General features: G+C 46.1%; 1 protein-coding gene across 2 annotated transcripts in view; it reads right to left on the bottom strand.

The window, feature by feature from the left end:
• PYGB (glycogen phosphorylase B) overlaps window positions 1-11,624 on the bottom strand; it is a gene marked incomplete at its 5' end in the record, with an annotated part of 52,283 nt that extends 40,659 nt beyond the window's left edge. For both annotated transcript variants that reach the window (XM_079718471.1, XM_079718472.1), the window contains one exon: window positions 11,382-11,624. In XM_079718471.1, coding sequence (XP_079574597.1) covers window positions 11,382-11,624 — 243 coding nt within the window. The remainder of the gene's footprint in view (window positions 1-11,381) is intronic.
• Between the last annotated feature and the right edge of the window lie 12,542 nt (window positions 11,625-24,166).

The raw sequence follows: 24,166 nt of genomic DNA, 5'->3' as shown, positions 1-24,166 counted from the left end.
TGCTGCACACAGCAGGCCCTGAACCATCATCCAGCTGCAAGCAACTGGCTCAGGAAGAATCCCCCCCACTCAGAGATGGAGCTCAGGATCTACACCCTGAGAAGAAAAACAGAACAGACAGGAAATACAACAGGCAAAGAACACCCAACATTTACCAAGGGCCACATGAAATCCATAAACACAGACCCATCTAAGACATCAAGAAACACTGATAAGGTAACAAAGGGACTCAACCAAGCACGGGAAAGAAGTAAAATAAATAAGAGATAAAACCACCACAGAAATGTAGGCAGCACTGAATGCAAAACAGCGGCACAGCTGAAAACAAAAAGCTGGCTGGAAAAGTGAGCAAAGTGGGGGAAAATCATGAAGAGGACTGGAGAGAAAAATATCCATACAGAAGACAAAGAATACTTAACATCTGCATAATTAGTGTTCCTGAAGAAAGAAAATGAATAAAATGTTAAAAATTTTTTCAATATGTAATTTAAGAAAACTTTACATATATATTAAACCTACAAATTGAAAGAACATGCTTACATACAAAAAAAATTCCAGTGTCCTTTAAATCACAAACACGTGGCAGTGTAACGAGTGATTCTGCAGAGCTGCCCGCTGCTCCACCACCGCTGTCACTGCTGCTCACGGCCCATTGCTTCCTCCTGACTTTTCATTGTCCTGGACGCTATTTACTCTACACATGAACTGATTTATTATTATATGGGGTTCCCAAAGCACGGTACCACTCCTCCCTCTAGATGGGGCTTAGTAATCAACGTGAAAACACACTGAGACGACAACACCCAGCTGTCCGAGAGAGTGAGTGAATGTTTTGAGCAGCCATTCCTTTCTTCTAGGCACACATGAAGGCCATGCCTATTTATGGGGTTCTCCCAAGAGGTTTTATAAAAAGTTGGCAGGGCATAGAGCAACAAAGCCCGTGAGCCACAACTACTGAGCCTGCGCATCTGGAGCCCGTGCTCCGCAACAAGAGAGGCCGTGACAGTGAGATGCCCGCGCACCGCGATGAGGAGTGGCCCCCCGCTCGCCGCAACTAGAGAAAGCCCGCGAGCAGAAACGAGGACCCAACACAGCCAAAAATGAATAAGTAAATAAATAAATAAACAATCAGATTTATATTTAAAAAATAAGTTGGCAGGGGACTTCCCTGGTGGTCCAGTGGTTAAGAATCCACCTTCCAGGACTTCCCTGGTGGCGCAGTGGTTAGGAATCCGCCTGCCAATGCAGGGACACGGGTTCGAGCCCTGGTCCAGGAAGACCCCACATGCCGCAGAGCAACTAAGCCCGTGCGCCACAACTACGAAGCCTGCGCTCTAGAGCCTGTGAGCCACAACTACTGAGCCCTTGTGCCATAACTACTGAAGCCCGTGCGTCTAGAGCCCATACTCTGCAATAAGAGAAGCTACTGCAATGAGAAGCCCATGTATCGCAACAAAGAGTAGCCCCCGTTCACCACAGCTAGAAAAAGCCCGCGTGTAGCAATAAAGACCCAACGCAGCCAAACATAAATAAATTAATAAATTAATTTTTTAAAAACACTTTTAAAATAATTAAAAAAAAAAAAAAGAATCCACCTGCCAATGCAGGAAACACGGGTTCCAGCCCTGGTCTGGGAAGATCCCACATGCCGCGGAGCAACTAAGCCCGTATGCCACAACTACGGAGGCTGCACTCTAGAGCCTGAGCCACAACTACTGAGCCCATGAGCCACAACTACTGAAATCCGCATACCTAGAGCCTGTGCTCCGCAACAAGAGAAGCCACTGCAATGAGAAGCCCGTTCGCTGCAACTAGAGAAAGCCCACGCGCAGCAACGAAGACCCAAAGCAGCCAAAAATAAATTAATTTATTAAAAAAAAAAAAAAAAAAGAATCTGCCTTCCAATGCAGGAGACACAGGTTTGATCCCTGGTCGGAGAACTAAGATCCCACATGCTACGGGGCAACTAAGCCCGTGCGCTGCAACTACTGAGCCCACGCGCTCTGGAACCTGCACACTACAACTAGAGAGAAGTCTGTGCGCCACAATGAGAGATCCCGAGTGCCACAACTAAGACCCAACACAGCCTAAAATAAATAAATAATATTAAAAAAAAAAAAAAGTTGGCAGGTCAGGGATATGATTAAGATGTTTTTATTTTGCCTTTAACTATAAATATGTATTTTAAAAGTTGTAGTTTGATCTTTCTGCTAAAGTTTCCAACTTTTAACTAGCACTATGAAAATAGCTTGATTATCTCTTTTTCTAAGAGATGGGTGCTGAGGGATAAAATGCTGGGCCCAGTCTTAAAGCCTCTGAATCTCTTTCATCTTCCTCCCAAGTTCAACATGGGTGTCCAGGGTTCACCTGTGTACTTAGTTCTGAAACCTGCCCGGGCAGCCTCCTGCGGCATCCTGAACAAGAGGGCAGCAGGAGCAGCATGGCATCCAGGGTCCCCCCAGCACTGTCCACTCAGAAAGGACCGACCACAGTCAGCTCTGCGTCAGGCACCGCTGCAGGCTGTGCTTGGCTGGAGCTCTGGACTCAGGGTTTGTGCCTTGTTTTCTGTTGCTGTTTTTGTCTGTGTGACTTGAGAACTTTTATTGTTTCCTCACATATGTTGATTTTGTTTTCCCCAGTTTCCTTAAGATGGTTCAGTGTGAAACCATCAAGCTGAAGAAGGCGCTTGAGAAACCGGCCAATGACATGCACAGATTTTGAACCACGCGGACTGGGTCCCATCCCGGCTCCTGCAGCGGCCGGTGGGGTGACCTGGTCACTTTATGTCTCTGATAGCACCATGCCTACCTGGGACTCGGCAATGCTGGTCCCCTCACCTGGCCAGATTTTCAGGGAGGGGTGTGGAACCTAAAGAACAGGGTGACAATTCTGGAAAAAAACACCTGCAAAGGGCCAGCTCCTTGCCAGGCCCAAACTCTGCTGCTGCAGGCCCAAGGCCATCGCAGGCCCGGCCCAGCCCCTTCCTACCTCTCCAGCCCCTCCAGCCTCCCCGGCGCCATCTGTGCAATCTTGGACAGGGCCTGCCGGCTCAGGGGTGCCAATCGAGAACCAGATGTTCACCTGCTTGAGCCTGAGAACAGCAGGGACCCCTTAACCTTGCCACACAGCTCTGGGAGGCCGGCTGCAGGCCTGAACTAGGTCACTGATCTTTCTTGCAGAGTCCCTTCTTTGCAATATGGCTGTAACAAGTATTAAATGGCCTAGAGGCAGCCTTAAGTTTTTTATAAATTGAGTTTATTTATTACATGCAAAGCCCACACCAACAGGTAACATCACAGGAAAGCATAAACAAAGCTCTTCAACACAGATGAAAATGTGATCAACACAAACATTATACAACATATTACTCTCCTAAAGAATCTTAGGAGTTAATGAACTCTGTGAAAATGGAGTTTAATGTCAATAGGTACAGCCTCATTTTGCTCTCTGTACAACCGAGATTAATACATAGAACTGGACTTTCAGAGACCTCCAATTTCTTTTCCCTCTCCTAAAAGTGTGTTTAGAGTCCTTGTTTAACGGAAGGGTCTGAACACTCTGCAGGAAAAGGAAAGAAATAACTTTCAACACTCAGGGCATTGAAGCACAGACTGGGGCAATCGACTTCACCACCAGCAAGAACCTGATTCTACAGGCAGATCTGGCCAGGAAGGTGTCTGCCTGCACCAGGAACACGCAGCCTCACTCCTCTTGTCTATCAGATTCTGTCGGTGCCGCAGCGGCGTCTTAACCCACGAGCTGCCCTCTCGCAGCACAGAGTGGCTCCCGCCAGCCAGAGCTGGCCCTGACATGACACAGGGACACTGACCACTGACCCAACACAGAAGTCAGCTCCGCTGGGCCCCCCAGCCTCTACAAAGGCACTGAGGCCACCTCCAGCCTGCCGCCCTGCCCGAGCAGCTCAGCGAGAGGAGGGCTGCTGGGGGGAGGGGCCCTTCCACCCCTGTCCTCACGGAGCATGTCCCCGTGTACACACCACTGCGTCTGAGGGGCTTTTTGGAGGAAACGGCTTTATAAAACCACTACTGTGCTTGTGTGAGGATGCTGAGCGCTATCTGCCACACCTCTTAAGGCCCAACCTATGAAGTCACACTCGCACTTTCTTTCAGAGCGAAGTGCCGGGGAACCTTGGCTTCCCCTAACTGGTGGGCTGTGTCTCAACGTGGACCACGAATCCTGTTTTTTATTTTAGGTACTGGTACCGAGGAGTAGAACACAGGTCTGTTTGTGTAAAGTCAACTTGGAAAATGTAAAATATGATAAAATTACAGTATTTTATCCCTGTAAAATCTACAGGGACTTTACACTCAGAGATCACTTAGTTCTGCAGGAAACAAATTCACTTTGTGTTACATGATGTCAGTGTCACAGTCTTCTGCCTTCCACCTTATGTGCCATTAAGCTCTACAAAGCGTCTACTCACCCCACCACAGAGCCAGATAATCATGGAGGCCACCTTGTCCCTGACAGATAGCCAGAGCCTAATCAATTTATAGTAAGTGATCTGGACCATGTCAAACTACACTTGTGACTCAGTGTTATAAGTCAGTGTTTTCAACAGAGCTACTTTCACCTTTAAAAAAAAATGGTGTTTCAAGGCTGAGAAAAGACACTCAGCTAAAACTGAAATTACATATAATTCCTATTCCAGAAGATCCTGTTGAAGGCATTGTTAACCAGACTTTTTTTTTTTAACATCTTTATTGGAGTATAATTGCTTTACAATGTTGTGTTAGTTTCTGCTGTATAACAAAGTGAATCAGCTATACATAGACATATATCCCCACAACCCCTCCCTCTTGCGTCTCCCTCCCACCCTCCTTATCCCACCCCTCTAGGTGGTTGCAAAGCACTAAGCTGATCTCCCTGTGCTATGCGGCTGCTTCCCACTAGCTATCTATTTTACATTTGGTAGTGTATGTATGTCCATGCCACTCTCTCACTTGGTCCCATCTTACCCTTCCCCTCCCCGTGTCCTCAATTCCATTCTCTATGTCTGCATCTTTATCCCTGTCCTGCCCCTAGGTTCATCAGAACCTTTTTTTTTTTTTTTTTTTAGATTCCATATATATGTGTTAGCATACAGTATTTGTTTTTCTCTTTCTGACTTATTTCACTCTGTATGACTGACTCTAGGTCCATCCACCTCACTACAAATAACTCAATTTCATTTCTTTTCATGGCTGAGTAATATTCCATTGCATATACATGCCACATCTTCTTTATCTATTCATCTGTCGATGGACACTTAGGTTGCTTCCATGTCCTGGCTATTGTAGATAGTGCTGCAATGAACACTGTGGTACATGCCTCTTTCTGAATTATGGTTTTCTCAGGGTATATGCCCAGTAGTGGGATTGCTGGGTCGTATGGTAGTTCCATTTTTAGTGTTTTAAGGAAGCTCCATACTGTTCTCCATAGTGGCTGTATCAATTTACATTCCCACCAAGAGTGCAAGAGGGTTCCCTTTTCTCCACACCCTCTCCAGCATTTATTGTTTGTAGATTTTTTAATGATGGCCATTCTGACTGGTGTGAGGTGATACCTCATTGTAGTTTTGATTTGTATTTCCCTAATGATTAGTGATGTTGAGCATCTTTTCATGCGTTTGTTGGCAATCTGTATATCTTCTTTGGAGAAATGTCTATTTAGATCTTCTGCCCATTTTTTGATTGGGTTCTTTGTTTTTTTGATATTGAGATGCATAAGCTGCTTGTATGTTTTGGAGATTAATCCGTGGTCAGTTGCTTCATTTGCAAATATTTTCTCCCATTCTGAGGGTTGTCTTTTCATCTTGTTTATGGTTTCCTTTGCTGTGCAAAAGCTTTTAAGTTTCATTAGGTCCCATTTGTTTATTTTTGTTTTTATTTCCATTTCTCTAGGAGGTGGGTCAAAAAGGATCTTGCTGTGATTTACGTCATAGAGTGTTCTGCCTATGTTTTCCTCTAAGAGTTTTATAGTGTCTGGCCTTACATTTAGGTCTTTAATCCATTTTGAGTTTATTTTTGTGTATGGTGTTAAGAAGTGTTCTAATGTCATTCTTTTACACGTAAATGTCCAGTTTTCCCAGCACCACTTACTGAAGAGGCTGTCTTTCCTCCATTGTATACTCTTGCCTCCTTTATCAAAGATAAGGTGACCATATGTGCATGGGTTTATCTCTGGGCTTTCTATCCTGTTCCATTGATCTATATTTCTGTTTTTGTGCCAGTAGCATACTGTCTTGATTACTGTAGCTTAGTAGTATAGTCTGAAGTCCGGGAGACTGATTCCTCCAGCTCCATTTTTCTTTCTCAAGACTGCTTTGGCTATTTGGGGTCTTTTGTGTTTCCATACAAATGGTGAAATTTTTTGTTCTAGTTCTGTGAAAAATGCCATTGGTAGTTTGATAGGGATTGCACTGAATCTGTAGATTGCTTTGGGTAACGTAGTCATTTTCACAATGTTGATTCTTCCAATCCAAGAACATGGTATATCTCTCCATCTGTTTGTATCATCTTTAATTTCTTTCATCAGTGTCTTATAATTTTCTGCATACAGGTCTTTTGTCTCCTTAGGTAAGTTTATTCCTAGATATTTATTCTTTTTGTTGCAATGGTAAATGGTAGTGTTTCCTTAATTTCTCTTTCAGATTTTTCATCATTAGTGTATAGGAATGCAAGAGATTTCTGTGCATTAATTTTGTATCCTGCTGCTCTACCAAATTCATTGATTAGCTTTAGTAGTTTTCTGGTAGCATCTTTAGGATTCTCTACATATAGTATCATGTCATCTGCAAACAGTGACAGTTTTATTTCTTCTTTTCCGATCTGGAGTCCTTTTATTTCTTTTTCTTCTCTGACTGCTGTGGCTAAAACTTTCAAAACTATGTTGAATAATAGTGGTGAGAGTGGGCAACCGTGTCTTGTTCCTGATCTTAGAGGAAATTTAACCAGACTTTTCAGTTGTCCAATTACCTTTCTAAATTTCTGTGTTCATTTCTCTTCCCTTCGCCATATCCCAACAGCCCCATTCTCTACAAGGTAGTAAAGAGCCAGCTATCTGTTGCCTGCTGTTTACCTGCTTCATCTCTTAAAATGTGTGGGTTTCCATATGGGTTAGAGCCTGCTCTGTTTAATGGGCGGGAAAAAAGGAGGTATATCTGGAAAGATGTGTAAAGTTCTCTCAGTTTTCTTCATTGTATTTCTTATCAGCGGCACAGCTGACAAAGCTGAGTACAGTCTGCAGGTGACAACACCATGTTGGTGTGAACACCCTGAGTTTTTTCCAAATGCTCTGGTTGTATAAGGGAATCTCCTTGATTTTCCGAGTCACACATTTGAGTTTTCAGGGGTAAAGGGGTATCAAGTCTAAAACTTACTTTCAAATAGTTCACAGAAAAAATGTATTTATACAGAGAGAAAGACATAACAAACATGTTAAAAATGTTTCATGTTTGGGGAATCCAGATAAAGAGCATATGGGAATTCTTTGTATCATTCTTGCAACTTGTAAAAGTCTGAAATCACATAAAATAAACGATTAAAAAATCATCTATAAAGGGCTAGGATGCAGAAATGAGATCGGTTACAATATTTCATAAAGATACAGAGGGTTAGCCATCCACAGCACCTGGGTATAAGTCAGGGTTCCCCAGAGAAACAGAATCAACAGGATATATACACAGAGATTTATTTTAAGGAATTGGGTCACATAATCATGGGGGTCCAAGACCAAAATCTGCTGGGGTGAGCCTGCAGGCTGAAGACTCAAGAAGGAGCGGCATTTGGAGTCCAAAGGCCTTCTGCCGGAGAATTCCTTCTGGCTGGGGAGGGATGTGGAGAGGAAGAGAGGGGAGGTGGCTATGGTGGGGGTATCAGTCTTTGTTCTGTTCAGGCCTTCAACTGATTAGAGGCCCATCTACATTACAGAGGGTAATATACTTTCCTCAAAATCCACTGACTTTAATGTTAATCTCATCTAGAAAACACCTTCACACAAACAACCAGAAAAATATTTGACCAAATATCTGGGCACCATAGCCCAGCCAAGTTGACACACAAAATTAACCATCACAGCCTGCAGGAGGAGAGACTAGACTGTCTTCTAAGAAAAATCACGGCACACACCCAAAGCTTCCTAATCTCATAAATGACGGCTTCAGCCTACCTTCCATTTGGCAAGCTGTCAGGGTAATCAGCAACACGAAACATCTGCCCCTCCCCAGCTTCTGGCTAGAGAAAGTAACTCTGAGCTCTCTGCTATCAGGGAAGCTTGCCCATGGGATACAAGGTCAACTTCACACAGATGAGGGCAAACACATCAGAACAGCTGAGTGGGTCAAAAAGATCCCCGTGTTGGACCCACTCCTGCCTAATTAAAACAAAATTTCAGAAGTAGGGGTTGTGTGCAGCCAAGGCAACAAAAAACTGCTCTAGATCATCTTCCTTTAACTCCCAGATCCAGCCAAACCCTAAGATTAATTGTATTCATCATGATTATCTTACTAGAAATATTTAGGACAGCTGTTTGGACCCAGTGGTAGAGCTCCTTTCCTTAGTCCACCATTATGGTTATGCCAAGAGCTCATGGGGAAGAGCCATGGTAAACTGGCCAGTCCATCCACTACAAGGATGCAATCAGGCCAGCTGTCCGCATCGTACAACGTCTGCTTTAAAGATCCATGGAACAAATCTCGCACCTACTCATTCTAGAATTTACTGCAGAGGTTCCATGACTCCCATAACTGGGCATGATCTGCAATTTGCTTTGGTTGCCAGAACTTACATCTGCATTTTGTGTCCTGAGCGTGTATCTGAACTTAACCCACTTCCCTACCCTTACTGTCATGCCCCAACTTTCTCTTTGAGGTCTTCTATGAAGTTGAAACTTTTGCAGCATATCTTGCTTAAGCATTCTCAAATTCTTTTTGGATGGAATGTTAATGTAAAATGGAAACGTTTTATCAGCAAACACAAAGCTATAATGTTTTAGAACGGCAAGGTACTCAGGGATGGATTACCTAGCTTGAACTTCCTTATTTTAAAGATGAAGAAACTGAGACCAAGAAAGGTTAAGAAATCCACCCAAGCCCAAAGGTCAAACAGGCCAAATGGTAAAGCCAGGACTTGAGGAGCCTGGATTTCTGTGAGCCATCCCTCACCACCCAGTTCTTTTCCGTCCCTGAGTTTGCAGTGGAGTCCTGACCTTGCCATCACTTCAGAGACTCCTGGAGCCATCTTTAGAACTAAGCCTGCCTCCTGCCAAGAGCAGACTTCTTAATTTTAGCCAGATTTTTTGACTTGCTGATTTGCCAGGCAGCTTACTTGAAAACTCTTCCTCTGAGCACTGAGCTTCAACTGTTTCTACCACTACCAAAAATAGAGTGCTTGAGAGTTATGAAACAATAGGTGCAGCACAGCACTATACTATTTTGTGTAATAAAAACAAATGTTTCTACCTGCACAGAAAAAGAGATGTGGAACACAAGATGTTTGTAGCATTTACAGTGTTAGCACTAGGTGGTGAGATTAGTTAATTTTTTCCTTTTTGGCTTATCTGTGTTTTCAAATTTTTTCTCCAATAATCAAGGACTTGCGTAACTGTTTTAAAGTAAATAAAAATATTAAATAAAAGCACTTTAACTTATTGTTTAGATCGTCAGGCTGCCTAAGTCTGCAGTGCAGTGGCACACATCCTTGAAGCCGTTCTTAGGCTGGGGATGTGGCTCTGCAGGATTATTATTGGGAGACCTTCCACGTCCTGTCAGCTCTGATCCTCCTGGGGCTTGTTTCTTGTCCTTTACAAGCAAACATGTAACTTTTGCAGAAAAAGGAGATGATGAGCTTATTTTCAACATGAAGTAGCCAGACGGAAGCACTCAAATTCCAAGTTTCCACTTTCAAATGACCTTCCTATCCAGGACAAGCAAACAACCTTCCATTTACAGGCTGTGTGGCTTTAAAGAAGACAAAGGTTTACACCTATAGCCACCATAGCAATCAGTGGGGATGAGCAAACCTGTTTTGTTAGAGGGATTTAATCCTGTTCATGAAAGGTTATTTCCATAATCCCTGAGCCCATCACTAGCCTTTTCAGGATCTAAATATAGATAAACACTCTAATGGGACCCCACGGTGTTGCCCTTGAATGTGCCGTCAGAGATGCACCTGCTACATGAATAACAATGATATTGCAAATCAGAGCTCGCCATCAGCAGGGAATTCTGGGGGAGCCACTGCCTGTTGGCCAGTTTCCCTGGCAAATTCATCCCAAGCCCTTGTTGAAATAACCTGTTTCAGCCATTTGGTGCCACTTCTCTCTTCACCGTCTTGCATACTAAATATGAAGATCCTAGTTGGTATTCTAACCAATCTGTCCCTTTTACCACCTCTCTGTTCGGAAAAAAGAGTGCCCCAGAATAAGTTTGGAAAAGCAACCAATCTCAGACTTAGCAATTATTAAACATTTCTTAACGCCCTACAAAAATACTGTAAAATACTATCAACAAAGCAACTGCCCAGTGCTCAGGTGTACACCGCAAGTCAAATCTTTGCAAACTGGCTGCAGGCCTGCAAGTGTGTGTCCTTTCCTCACCAGTTTTCACTCTACATTAATATGGTAGAAAGGACAGAACTCTCCATGGTCAAGAGGAAAAACAAACAAACAAACAAACAAACAAAACTGGTAGCAGGGGCCTGGCCAAGCCCGTACCCATCAAACTGAAAACTACCACTTTGGAGAATCCTATTTACTGACTTGGAAAGCTGTTGAAAAAGCTACAAATGTTGATGAACGAAACAGAAGAACCACAAAATTGCATATACAACATGCTTTTTAAAAGTGTGCATATATATTCAGGAACGGGAAAAGATGTAGAAGGACGTGCACCTATATTTTAACACAGTTAATAACGGAGGGATGAGCAAATTTTCTCTCGTGTATTTTTCTACCATAAACCTACATGTGTGTAAAATGTAAAAAGAATAAACAATTCCTTAACGTCGGCGAACCTTAAGCTAAGTGAAGTTCTTCAAGGCAGGTGTGAGCGCCTGGAAGGCAGAGCCCATCACTGCGGGCTCCTTCTCCTCAGGAGGCTTCCCAGTGACGCCTCCCATCTCTGCCCGCCCGGACAGCAGGCCCCAACCGCAGGGCTCCGGGCCGCCCAGTACGCGAGGTGAGGGTTAGGCGACGCCGTGTGCGGGGCCGCCTCACCCGGTGGTCTCTCCTCAACTGCGGGGCTGGGGGAGCGGGGTGTCGCTCCCCATCTTAAGGGGCCTCTCTTCACCCGTGGGTCTATCCTCACTTGGGGGGGTGTCTCCCCATCTCGCGGGGAGGTCCCTCCTCAGCGGGGGTCTCTCCCCACCCCGGTGCCGCCTCACCTTGGGGTCCCGCTCGTAGTAGTGCTGCTGCGTGCGGATCCAGCGGCCCACCAAGTGGTCTCGCACCGTGTGCGCCAGCGCCAGGTAGTAGTCGCGGCGCGTGGCCACGTTGCGGTCCTTGACGAGCGTGAAGTGCAGGTGCCGGTTGAAGCTCTTCCGCACCTCGGCCACGTCGCCCAGCCCCGCCAGCCCGCGCACGCTGATCTGCTTCCGCCTCTCGCCGTCCGTGAGCGGCTTCGCCATCGCGCCGGTAGTCCGAGGAGGACGAGGAGGGCAAGATAAGCCGCGGGGACACGCCCGCACAAGAGGATGCTGCCGCTTCGCCGGCTGCCAGGCCGCGCCTGCGCACTGCGCTGCGGCGACGAGAAAGGGAGGTGCTGAGAGTGCGCCTGCGCGCTGCGGCGGACAACGTGAGGGGCGGGGCCTGAGGAAGGGCGGGGTCGCAGGGTGGGAGGGGCCTCCTGGAGGGGCTTGCACCTACCCCTGGGTGAAGGAGTATTGCTGAGTTTCTCAACTCCCAGAGCTGAGGATGAGGTCCTGAGCTTGTGGCCCATTCCTGCCAGCAACTCTCTTCATGTCCACTCCCTGAGACAGTGTCTCCTCCTGCTCGTCCCCCTCCCTAAAGCTGCTCACCTGGTTCCTACCTGCAGGTCCTCATCTGGGGCCCTCTTGCTCACTCTCACCAGCAACCCTCCAGTCTACACCCACTAGCACCACCGCTGCTGTTCCCTAGGGCCATCTTCGGGTCCCCGGCTTCAGTGTTGCTCCCACTGCTCCTCCCTGATCCTATCTTGGCCTCTGGGGTCTCTGCATCAAGGAGAGTCCTTACAGGTTGGTTTAACATTGAAAAACTGGCAGTATTCACTGAAGGTAAACAAACACCTACTTCTGACCCAGCAATTCTAGTCCAAAGAAAATACCCAACAGAAATGAATGCTTATACCAACCAAAAGGCACGTACAGAAATGCTCATAATATTCATATATTCAAAAACAGTCCCTGTCTTCCCTGGTGGCGCAGTGGTTGAGAGTCCGCCTGCCGATGCAGGGGACACGGGTTCGTGCCCCGGTCCGGGAAGATCCCACATGCCGCGGAGCGGCTGGGCCCGTGAGCCATGGCCGCTGAGCCTGCGCATCCGGAGCCTGTGCTCCGCAACGGGAGAGGCCACGGCAGTGAGAAGCCCGCGTACCGCAAAAAAAAAAAAACCAAAAAAACAGTCCCAAACTGGAAACCACGCAAATGCCCACCAGTGCTGGACTGATAAACTGTGGCGTATTCCCACAGTTGCATAGTCCCCAGCCGTGAGAATGACAGACCACATCCAATACGCAGACGAACAGTGCTGAGTGAGAGTAGGCAGCGCTAAAGAGCACAGCCTGAAGGATTCCACTCACGTGAGTTTCTAAGACTGGCCAATCTCTGGGCCTGCAGACCTAGGATGGTGCTGAGCCTTAGAGGTGGACATAGCTGGGGGGGGAGGGGTGGGCAGGGAGGGGGAGTGGGTGAATCCGTGGCATCTGGAAAAGCTCTGATTACATGTGGTGTGCAAGCTCATCACTGCACACATGGGAGCTACCCCATGTGGGGAGTGTCTGTGGGTGTGGTCCTGGGGCGGGGCCCGGGGGGGGTTCGGTCACAGGTGCGGCCCAGGGCCTTCCAGCATCTTTCTCCACAGCTCATCCTGTTTCCTTGCCCTCCCTTCACACCCAACGGGGCTCCAGATCCTTCTTTAGGCCAAAGCCTTCCTGCTTGCTCACAGATCCAGTGCCAATAACATCAGGCCTGGTGGGCCTGCCTTCTCTCCCAAGCTCCCAAGGACTCTCTCTCAGGAGCTGATCCTCCAAGATGAAGTCTGGGTCCTCCAGCCATTTTATTCCCTATGTATCTAGTCCATCCTTAGCTGCTCTTTTGGGTCCTCTTGCTGGGATTCCTGTGGTAGTTTCCTCATGGGCTCCCCCGCCTCCCAGAAACTCCCCAAAACCATCCTACCCAGGCTACAGACTGCACAGCCCCTCAGCAGAGGGCTGAGCCCAGCACAGCTCCTACAAACCACAACCCCAGCCAGGTAAGCTTGCTAAACCAGCCTCAGCCCCTCCCTAGCAGGTCCTCAGGCTGGGCCTGGGGGACTTGAGGGGACAGGTGAAGGCAGGCACCCGACTGCAGCAGGCAGGCATTCTCATGTGTCCCATCCCAAAGGGACCAGGCAGAAGGGGAAGTGGTCAGAGCTGGGGTCAGTGAGAGAGCTGGGGGTGGGGAGAGAGAAGGAGCCCCCGAACTGTGGAGCCTGTGGGTCTGTGAGGGGCGGCGAAGGACAACAACCAACATCCACAAGCCTCCCTGGTCTGGATCTTGCCCTCTGCAGCCCTCACCCCTGGAGAGTCCCTCACTGGAGAGGCGGATTTGCAGTGAAGGTCCTGCGGCCTGGTTTTGAGCTGCATCTCGGGGGGCTGCCTCTGCTCACCCTCAGCCCAGGCTGGCCTACCACCTGTTTTTTTTTGTTGGTTTGTTTGTTGGCGGTACGCGGGCCTCTCACTGTTGTGGCCTCTCCCGTTGCAGAGCACAGGCTCCAGACGCGCAGACTCAGCGGCCATGACTCACGGGCCCAGCCGCTCCGTGGCATGTGGGATCTTCCCGGACCGGGGCACGAACCCGTGTCCCCTGCATCGGCAGGCGGACTCTCAACCACTGCGCCACCAGGGAAGCCCCACCACCTGTTTTTATATGGCCCTCAAGTTAGGAACGCTGTCTACGTTTTTATTTATTATTATTTTTTAAAATAAATTTATTTATTTATTTTTGGCTGTGTTGGGTCTTTGTTGCTGCGTGTGGGCTTTCTCTAGTTGTGGCGAGCAGGGGCTACTCTTCGTTGTGGTGCGCAGGCTTCTCATTGTGGTAGCTTCTCTTGTTGCAGAGCAAGGGCTCTAGGCACGCGGGCTCAGTAGTTTTGGCACGTGGGCTCAATACTTGTGGCTCGTGGGCTCTAGAGCACAGGCTCAGTAGTTGTGGCGCACGGGCTTAGCTGCTCCATGGCATGTGGGATCTTCCCGGACCAGGGTTCGAACCTGTGTCCCCTCTATTGGCAGGTGGATTCTTAACCACTGTGCCACCAGGGAAGCCCTACATTTTTAAATGATGGAAACAAGTGAAAATAAGAATAATTCATGATGTACGAAAATTACATGAAATCCAAATTTCAGTGTCTACAAATACAGTTACACTCATTCCTTTATATTTTCTCTAGGGCTGCTTTCACACATCCATGGCAGAGCTGAGCATCGTGACAGAGACTGTATGGCCTGAATCTGCCCCTTACAGAGGGTGCTGCCCCTGACCTCCTCCTGGGGGAGGGCCCCATGTCCCCAGCACTGCCTCACACTCGCAGGCCCCATGAATGTACCCCAAATGGAGCGAATCCCCATGGTTCTAGGTGCTGCATTCCAGGCGAGGGTGGACTGAGGTGTGGGAGGTGGCTGGCCTGGGCAGAATTCTTGAAGCCTCTTTAAAATTCACTAGATCACATTGGGAAAACGCACATTAAAACCCCAGCATGGGCCTCCCTGGTGGCGCAGTGGTTGGGAGTCCGCCTGCCAATGCAGTGGACACGGGTTCGTGCCCTGGTCCAGGAGGATCCCACATGCTGCGGAGCGGCTGGGCCCGTGAGCCATGGCCGCTGAGCCTGCGTGTCCGGAGCCTGTGCTCCGCAACGGGAGATGCCACAGCACTGAGAGGCCCGCGTACCACAAAAAAAAAAAAAAAAAAAAAAAAAAAAAAAAAAAAAACCCAGCAGGCAGCAGGACTTACCTGCTACATACAACGGTCAACATGAAAGTGACCGACAGTGACTTCCCTCGTGGTCCAGTGGTAAAGAATCCGCTTTCCAATGCAGGGGACGCAGGTTCGATCCCTGGTCAGGGAAGTAAGATTCCACATGCTACGTGGCAACTAAGCCCACGCGCCACAACTGCTGAGCTCTCGCGCCTCAATGAGAGACCCTGCATGCTGCAAACTACAGAGCCCACACGCTCTGGAACCCGTGCACCACACTAGAGAGAAGCCCGCGCACCACAAGGAAGAGCCCGCATGCCGCATGAAAGATCCCGTGTGCCTCAATGAAGATCCTGCGTGCCAGAACTAAGACCCAACGCAGACAAAAATAAACTAACTAAATAAATAAATGCTCTTTTTTTTTTAAAGCAGCCTTTAAAAAAAGAAAGAAAAAAAGAAAGTGACCAACAGCACAGAGTGGTGGTGAGGTGGTGGAGTGCTGCTCAAGGGAGTGTAACTAGTACAGCCATGTTGGAAACAGTGTGGCAGTTTCTTATAATAAAATAGTCAATAGTTAAACATACTCTTACTACGTGGCCCAGCCATTCTACTTTTAGGTATTCATCCAAGATAAATAAAAACCTATACCCACAAAACAACTTGTGCAAGGATGTTCACAGGAGACTTATCACTAATGCCCCAAACCCAAACTGGAAACAGCCCAGGTGACTATCAACAGGAAAGTGAAGAAACAAAGTAAGATATTGAAATAGTGGAATACTAACTCAACCATAAAAAGGAATGACACTGGTGAATCTCACAAACATTATGCCAAGTGGAAGGCGAGACACAAAAGAGCATATATTGTACAATTTCATTGACATGAAGTTCCAGAATTGGCAAAAGTAATGTGTTGTGATGGAATTCAGAACAGTCCCCCAGGGGCCAAGGATAGGGGGATTGTCTGGGGAGTTTCTGGGGTGACAGAATAGGGATATGGGCTATATGAGTGTATCTGTCACAGTGGTTTGAACTCTATTCTTAAGATCTGTGCATTTTTCTATATGAAAATACCTCTATAAAGATATTCTTAAAAAAAAAAAACTCACTAGGTCAGAAGTAAAAGGTAGAAAGAGCTTAAGTACCAAAAACAGCCTCCATCAAACAAGAAGCCTTTGCAAATCCAAGCCTCTAGGAAGCAACACTGAGTTCCTCCTGAGATTCATTTTGTGCAGAGACATTCCAGCTGAAGCTTTGAGCTGAGTATGAAGAGTCCATCCAAGAGAGAAGTGAAGGAAGTCTTCTTGCTGAAAGCCTATTTGCATTGCTAACCCTTTAGCCCTGCTGTTTGGTTTGGGTGGAGTCCTACCAGGAACTTCCACTGGGAAAACAAGAGGATATTTGGCTCCACAGGAAATTTGGGGGGCAGAGAGGGAAGGTCAGTGTCCCTGTTCTCCGGATTTTCAATTCTCCTGCTTTCTTTTAGGCAACCTTTTGTGACTCAGTAGGCAGTCGAGGACCCCTCCCCATGAGCCCAGCCCCTGCAGGACCCAGGGCTTCACCAGGAAGTAACAGACCTGACCCTCCACCTGCCCCAGGGAGAGAATCTTCTCTCAGCCCACAGGCCTGAGGGGAGACCATGAGGAGACTGAAAAAATCTAAGGGTTGCCTTTTCAATTTGTTGATGGTGTCTTTGCTGTGCAGAAGCTTTTTAGTGTTTATCTTTGCTTTTATGGCCTTTGCTTTTGGAGTCAGATTTAAAAAAAAATTGTTGCCAAGACTGATGTCAAGGAGTTTCTACCTATGTTTTCTTCTAGAAGTTTTACAGTTTCAGGTCTCACGTTCAAGTCTTTAACCCATTTTGAATTAATTTATGTGTATGGTGTAAGATTGTGGTCCAGTTTCTTTCTTTTGTATGTGGTTGTCCAGTTTTTCCAGTACCATTTATTGAAGGGACTGTCCTTTCCCCATTGTATATTCTTGACTGCTTAGTTGTAGATTAATTGACCATATATGCATGGGTTTATTTTTGGGCTTGCTATTCTGGTCCATTGATCTATGTGTCTGTTTTTATTATTATAGCTTTGCAATATAGTTTGAAAGCAGGGTGCATGATGCCTTCAGCTTGGTTCTTCTTTCTCAAGATTGCTTTGGTTTTTCAGGGTCTTTTGTGACTCCACACAAATTTTAGGACTGTTCTATTTCTGTGAAAAATACCATTGGAATTTTGATAGGGATTGCATTGAATCTGTAGATTGCTTTGGGTAGTATGGACATTTTAACAATATTAATTCTTCTGATCCATAAGCATGAAATATCTTTCCATTTATTTGTGTCTTCTTCAATTTCTTTCATCAGTGTTGTATAGTTTGCAGTGTACAAGTCTTTCAAAAGCTTCTGCACAGCAAAGGAAACCATCAACAAAATGAAAAGGCAACCTACTGAATGGGAGAAAACATTCAAATCACATATCTGATAAGGGGTTAATATTAAAAATACATAAAGAGCTCATACAACTCAATAGCAAAGCAAAAACAAAAACAGAAACAAAACAAGCAAGCTGATTAAAAAATGAGCAGAGAATCTGAATAGACAATTTCCCAAAGAAGACATACAGATGGCCAAGTGAATGAAAAGACAAGCGTTGGCAAGGACGTGAAGAAAAGGGAATCTTGTGCACTGTTGGTGGGAATGTGCAGCCACTATGGAAAACAGTATGGAGATTCCTCAAAAAACTAAAAAGAAGGACTTCCCTGGTGATCCAGTGGCTAAGACTCCACGTTCCCAGTGCAGGGGGCCTGGGTTTGATCCCTGATCAGGGAACTAGATCCCACATGCCGCAACTAAGAGTTTGCATGCCGCAATGAAGATCCTGCACACCGCAGTGAAGATCCCACATGCAGGAACTAAGACCTGGCACAAAAAATAGAACTACCATTTGAACCAGCAATTCCACTCCTGAGTATTTATCCAAAGAAAACAAAAACACTAATTCAAAGATATATGCACCCCTATGTTCATTGCAGCACTATTCATAGTAGCCAAGATATGGAAACATCCTAAGTATCCATTGATGGATGAATGGTTAAAGATGTGGTATGTGTATACAAGGAAATACTGCTCAGCCATAAAAAAGAAGGGACTCTTGCCATTTGTGACAACATGGATGGATCTAGAGGATGTTATGCTAAGTGAAATAAGCCAGACAGAGAAAGACAAATACTGTATGATTTCACTTGTATGTGGAATCTAAAAAACGAAACAGACAAACAAACCATAAAACCAAGCTCATAGATACAGAGAACAGATTGGTGGCTGCCAGAGGTGGGGGGTGGGGGTGGGTGAGATGGGTGAAGGGAGTCAAGAGGTACAAACTTCCAGTTATAAAATAATAAGTCCTGGGGATGTAATGTACAGTATGGTGACTATCATTAATGATACTGTATTGCATATTTGAAAGTTGCTAAGAGTGTAGATCTTAAAGTTGTCATCACAAGAAAAAAGAAGGAAAAAATTTTGTAACTATGTAAGGTGGTGGATGGTAACCAGACTTGTGGTGATCATTTCACAATGTATACAAGTATTGCATCATTATGTTGCACATTTGAAACCAATATAGTGTTATATGTCAATTAAATTAAAAATGAATGAATTAATTTAAAGAAATCAATTTTTTTTTTTTTTTTTTTTTTGCGGTATGCGGGCCTCTCACTGTTGTGGCCTCTCCCGTTGCGGAGCACAGGCTCCGGACCCGCAGGCTCAGCGGCCATGGCTCACGGGCCTAGCCGCTCCACGGCATGTGGGATCTTCCTGGACGGGGGCATGAACCCGTGTCCCCTGCATCGGCAGGTGGACTCTCAACCACTGCGCCACCAGGGAAGCCCATGGAGCTAGTTTTTATTTCTCTTAACTCTATAACTATTTTTCTAAATATTCCACGCTTGGACTTCCCTGGTGGTGCAGTGGTTAAGAATCCACTTGCCAATGAAGGGGACACGGGTTTGATCCCTGGCCCAGGAAGATCCCACATGCCGCAGAGCAATGAAGCCCGTGAGCCACAACTACTGAGCCTGTGCTCTAGAGCCCATGAGCCACAACTACTGAGCCTGCATGCCACAACTACTGAAGCCCGAGTGCCTAGAGCCCGTGCTCCACAACAAGAGAAGCCACCACAATGAGAAGCCGTGCACCGCAATGAAGAGTAGCCCCCGCTCATTGCAACTAGAGAAAGCCCGCGCAGCAATGAAGACCCAATGCAGCCAAAAATAAATAAATTTATATATATATATAAAAAAGTATTACATGCTCATTATGATCGTGATGGTTGATTCTTCAGCAGAGAAACCTGCTTTTGATAAATAGCTATTAACTTGGGAGGCACACCAGCTTGGGGTTTGGAAGCCTCCAGACCTGGGTCCTAGTGGGGTCCTTCATCTCCTCAGCCACTGACCTTGAGCTCAGACAGTCCCAGCCTCTGGGCTGCGTGACAGAGATGACGGGTACCTGCCCGTGGCTGCTGTGATGATGAAATCACTGGCTCCATGCCTGACACCCAGTAAGCTCTCCATCAGCACAAGCCATTGTCGTTACTGTAGCTCAAAATAGAGAGATGCTGCATGTGGTATGCTTATCCCGCCACGAACTCAACATATTTTTCAAGGTGAATCCAAGGACCTTGAGTGTGAAGAGGCCTTGGAGGTGCCTGCTTCTGACCTCTCACCCCCAGCAGGGACCCCCTTCTCGGGCACCCCTGAATGCTGATGTGCCGTCTTCTTTCAGGACATCTTTCCTCATCAGCAGCTTCCCTGTGAGTCTGAGCTCCAGCTTCTGGAGCCACACAGGCGGGGCCAGCCTCTGATAATCCTTACAGTATTTTTTTTTGGGGGGGGGAGGGCAGGCAGATTGCAGGATCCTAGTTCCCTGACCAGGGATTGGACCCGTGCCCTAGGCAGTGAAAGCGAGGCGTCCTAAATACTGGACCACCAGGGAATTTCCAACCCTTACAGTATTGAGGACGGCTGTCGGAACCCCACCCACCTAAAGCCTCTTTCCAGGCCTATGATGTCATGATTTATAGTACGAAATATATGTTTGGTCTTCATCCCTGCTCCTGGCTCACAGCTCCCCGAACCCTTGGGATTTCCTAAGCATAAGAGCAATGGGAGCATCTTTTGTTGCATTTGGTCTTTTGTCCTCAGTCCTATTAGCCCTTTCAATCATACTTGAATTTGCATTAATGAGATGATCTTTGGAAAGCCTCTAGGTAACCACAGGGTGGGGGCTGGTTGCCAGGGGAACCAACCAAGTGATTAGAGGGCTCAGAGATTCCACCTTTCCTAGGCCCAACCTCTGGGGTGGGGACAGGGGCTGGAGATCAATGACTTAATCAGTCAAACCTACGTAATGAGGCCTCCATAAAAACCCCCAGAGTACAGGGTTCGGAGAGCTCCCAGGGTGGGGAGGGGTCGGGAGGGTGGTGCGCCCGGGGAGTGTGGGAGCTCCGTACCCTCCCCGATGCCTTCCCCTCGTGTCTCTTCCGCCTGCCTGTTGGTTTGTATCCTTTGTGATAAACTGGCAGTAAGAACTAAACTGTTTTCCTAAATTCTGAGAGAGTCTCTCTAGCAAACTACAGAATCTCAGGAGGGGGGCATAGGAACCTCTGATTTACAGCTGGTCCATCAGAAGCCCAGCTGACTACCTGGACTTGAGAAGGGCCTCGGAAGGGCGGGCAGTCTTGCAGGACTGAGCCCTCACCTGTGGGGTCCGACGCCGCCTCCAGGTAGATGGTGTCAGAACGGAGCTGAATGCTGTGCACCCAGCTGGTGTCTGAGATTTGCCTGGTGGGAAAAGCCCCACATGTCTGGTCTCAGGGTGGAGCATTGAGAGCAGAGTGAGGGGTGAGTGGAGGAGTAGACGGAGAAAATCCTCTACAAGGATGAACACTCCTCACATTTCACAGTCTCCCAACAAGTCATTTAAAAACAACTTTACCACAAGTTGCACACCCAAGTGTGGCTTTTCACAGTTCTTACCTCGGGAGACTCTGTATTTATATTACCGACCTGTGATGATTCTGCACCCTTCTGAAAGTTCCCTTTGGGAATTGCCTCATGATTTTATTGCTATCCTTGATTTTATCCAAAAATGGTATTATCCCAGTTCGAATATCATATTTGCCTTCCAATGATTCTGAGATTGTTCTAAAAATCATATCCACCCCGAAACAATGATTTGCTGTGCCTGAGAGTATTCAAAAGCATGTGCGGGGGGTTCTTAAAGTAATGTAAAAACTAAAACTATATTTAAAAAAAACTGTTTTGTTAGCTTTTAAAACTGCCTCATGGGGGAAGCCTTTCTAATTATGACACAAACCCCAGAATTCATCAAATAAGATAAATTGTATCAAACTGTAATAACTTAGATACATTTAGGAAATTTCTCTGGTGGTCCAATGGTTAGGACTTGGTGCTTTCACTGCCGGGGCCTGGGTTGAACCCCTGGTTGGGGAACTAAGATCCCACAAGCCTCACAGCACGGCCAAAAAAAAAACCAAACAAACAATTAGATATATTTAAATACATTAAAATAGTAAAATTGTGTATTGAAAAAATATTGTAAAGTCAAAAAGTAATAATAAAACGGGGAAAAATTTGCAACACATTCTACCATGATAGCTAATTTCCTTAATATATAAAAATCTCTTAAAATCAGTAAGAAAATGACCATAGTCTTACAGAATAATTGGCAATGGACATGTACAGATGTTTCACAGAAAAGGAAATACTCAAACACACGCACACAAGATGAATTAGATCAGTGCCTAGTAAAACTATCAGTTCTCATTTTTTACCTGACAGAATGGCAGAGCAAACAGCTTGGCCAAGGCTGTGTTGATGAGGGCTTGGGAAGCAGGCACCAGAGCTGCCAGTGGAGTTGTAGGGAAATCTGGCAAAGCAGCCACAATTTAAAATGTTCCTGCCCTGCATAGCAAAGCAAACCATCAACAAAACAAAGAGGCAGCTTACTGAAGGGGAGGAAATATTTACAAATCATATATCTGAAAAGGGGCTAATATCCAAATTACATAACAAACTCATACAACTCAATAGCAAAAAACAAAACAATGTGTTTAAAAATGGGCAGAGGATCTGAATAGACATTTTCCCAAAGAAGACATACAGATGGCCAACAGGTACACAAAAAGACAGTCAGCACACTCATCATCAGGGAAATGCAAATCAAAACCACAATGAGATATCATCTCACACTTGTCAGAATGGCTATTATCAAAAAGACAAGAGAGAAGTGTTGGCAAGGAGGTGGAGAAAAGGGAACCTTTGTGCACTGTTGGTGGGAATATAAATTGCAGCAGCCACTGTGGAAAATGATATGGAGGTTCCTTAAAAAATAGAAAATAGAACTACTATATGATCTAGCAATCCTACTTCTGGGAATATAGTCAAAGGAAATGGAATCACTAATTAGAAAAGATACATGCACCCCAATGTTCATAGCAGCATTATTTACAGTAGCCAAGATATGGAAGCAACCTAAGTGTCCATTGCTGGATGAATGGATGAAAAAATGTGAAATATTATTCAGCCATAAAAAAAGAATGAAATCTTGCCATTTGCGACAACGTGGATAGACCTAGAGGGCAGTATTCTAAGTGAAATAAGTCAGACGGAGAAAGACAAATACTATATGATCACACACGTGGAATCTAGAAAACGGAAATCATAAAAACAGAGATCAGACTGGTGGTTTCCAGAGGTAAGGCGTGTGAGGGGGAGGTGAAACAGATCAAAAGGCACAGACTTCCAGTTATAAAATAAAAGCCCTGGGGATGTAACGTACAGCATGGTGGCTATAGTTAATAATATTGTACTGTACATTTGACAGTTGCTAAGAGAGTAGATATCCCAAGAAAAAACATTCTATAACTATGTATGGTGACAGATTAGTTAACTAGACTTATCAGTGATCACCTCACAACATATACAAGTGTGGAATCATTATGTTGTACACCTAAACTGATACAATGTTATATGTCAATTGTACCTCAGTTAAGAAAAGAACAGTTCAAGACATGATGTCGTGTCTCGCCTGGGGAATCTGTTCCCGTTCTGCTTGAGGTGGCATAACAGCAGCAGGCAAACCCTTGGGGGTATTTCAAGTGAAGTCCTTCCCGAAACTCCTCCAGGGGTCTCACAACTCTGTCTTCTGGAAAAGTGTTGCTTCTTAAAGGACTTTGTTCCCACCAGGGCCCCGATCTTCACAGGTGCTTGTCACCTCGAGCGGTTCCCTAGATCAGCAAGGCTGCTCCTTCAACCACTCCATTTGTATCACCCTTAAGACTCGTCCATCTCCTCCAGGAGGGCAGGGAAAATAGACCTCAACTCCACACAACACCCTCTCAGAACTGGACCCCAGAAGTCAAGGCAGGGTCTCCCAGTGGGACGCCTCAGTGAGTCACCTAAGACACAGAGCTCCCAGCACAGTTTCTATTTTCTCAAGATACTTAACCCCGTGAAGACAAAGGGGAAGTAGGTTGAACTATTCTGAGTGTCGAGAGGGTACATTACATATTAGGGAGTAAAAATCAGTTTAATTCCATTATTTTCTAATTTATGTTGATCCAAGCCTCTCCACCATCATACAGCTTAAGCTGTAATTTAATTTAGATTTTAAATTCCTTATTAAAATACCCTTCTAAGAAGCACCCTAAAACAAAATAAAGCACGTTCCTGCAGTTGGGTCTGCAATGTCAGGCCAGCTCACGCACATGGGTGTGGGAGTGCAAACAGCTGGACACTGTGGGGTTGTCATCCAGACGGGGCAGCTGTTCTGAGTGAGGGCGGGAAGGTGGGGTGCGGGAAACACGGGCAGGGCATGTGGGTGGGAGCCTCTTGCCCATGCATATGCATCACTCACAACGTGTTGGGATGTGCACGTGTGGCTATTTTTAAAAAACAAGAGCCCACCTCATTATCACAAAGACACTCAGTGAATGACTTGCA

Source organism: Hyperoodon ampullatus (assembly GCF_949752795.1).
Source record: "Hyperoodon ampullatus genome assembly, chromosome: 14".
NCBI lineage: Eukaryota > Metazoa > Chordata > Mammalia > Artiodactyla > Ziphiidae > Hyperoodon > Hyperoodon ampullatus.
The sequence above is the reverse complement of the archived record's forward strand: the minus strand, read 5'-3'. Positions and strand labels throughout refer to the sequence as shown.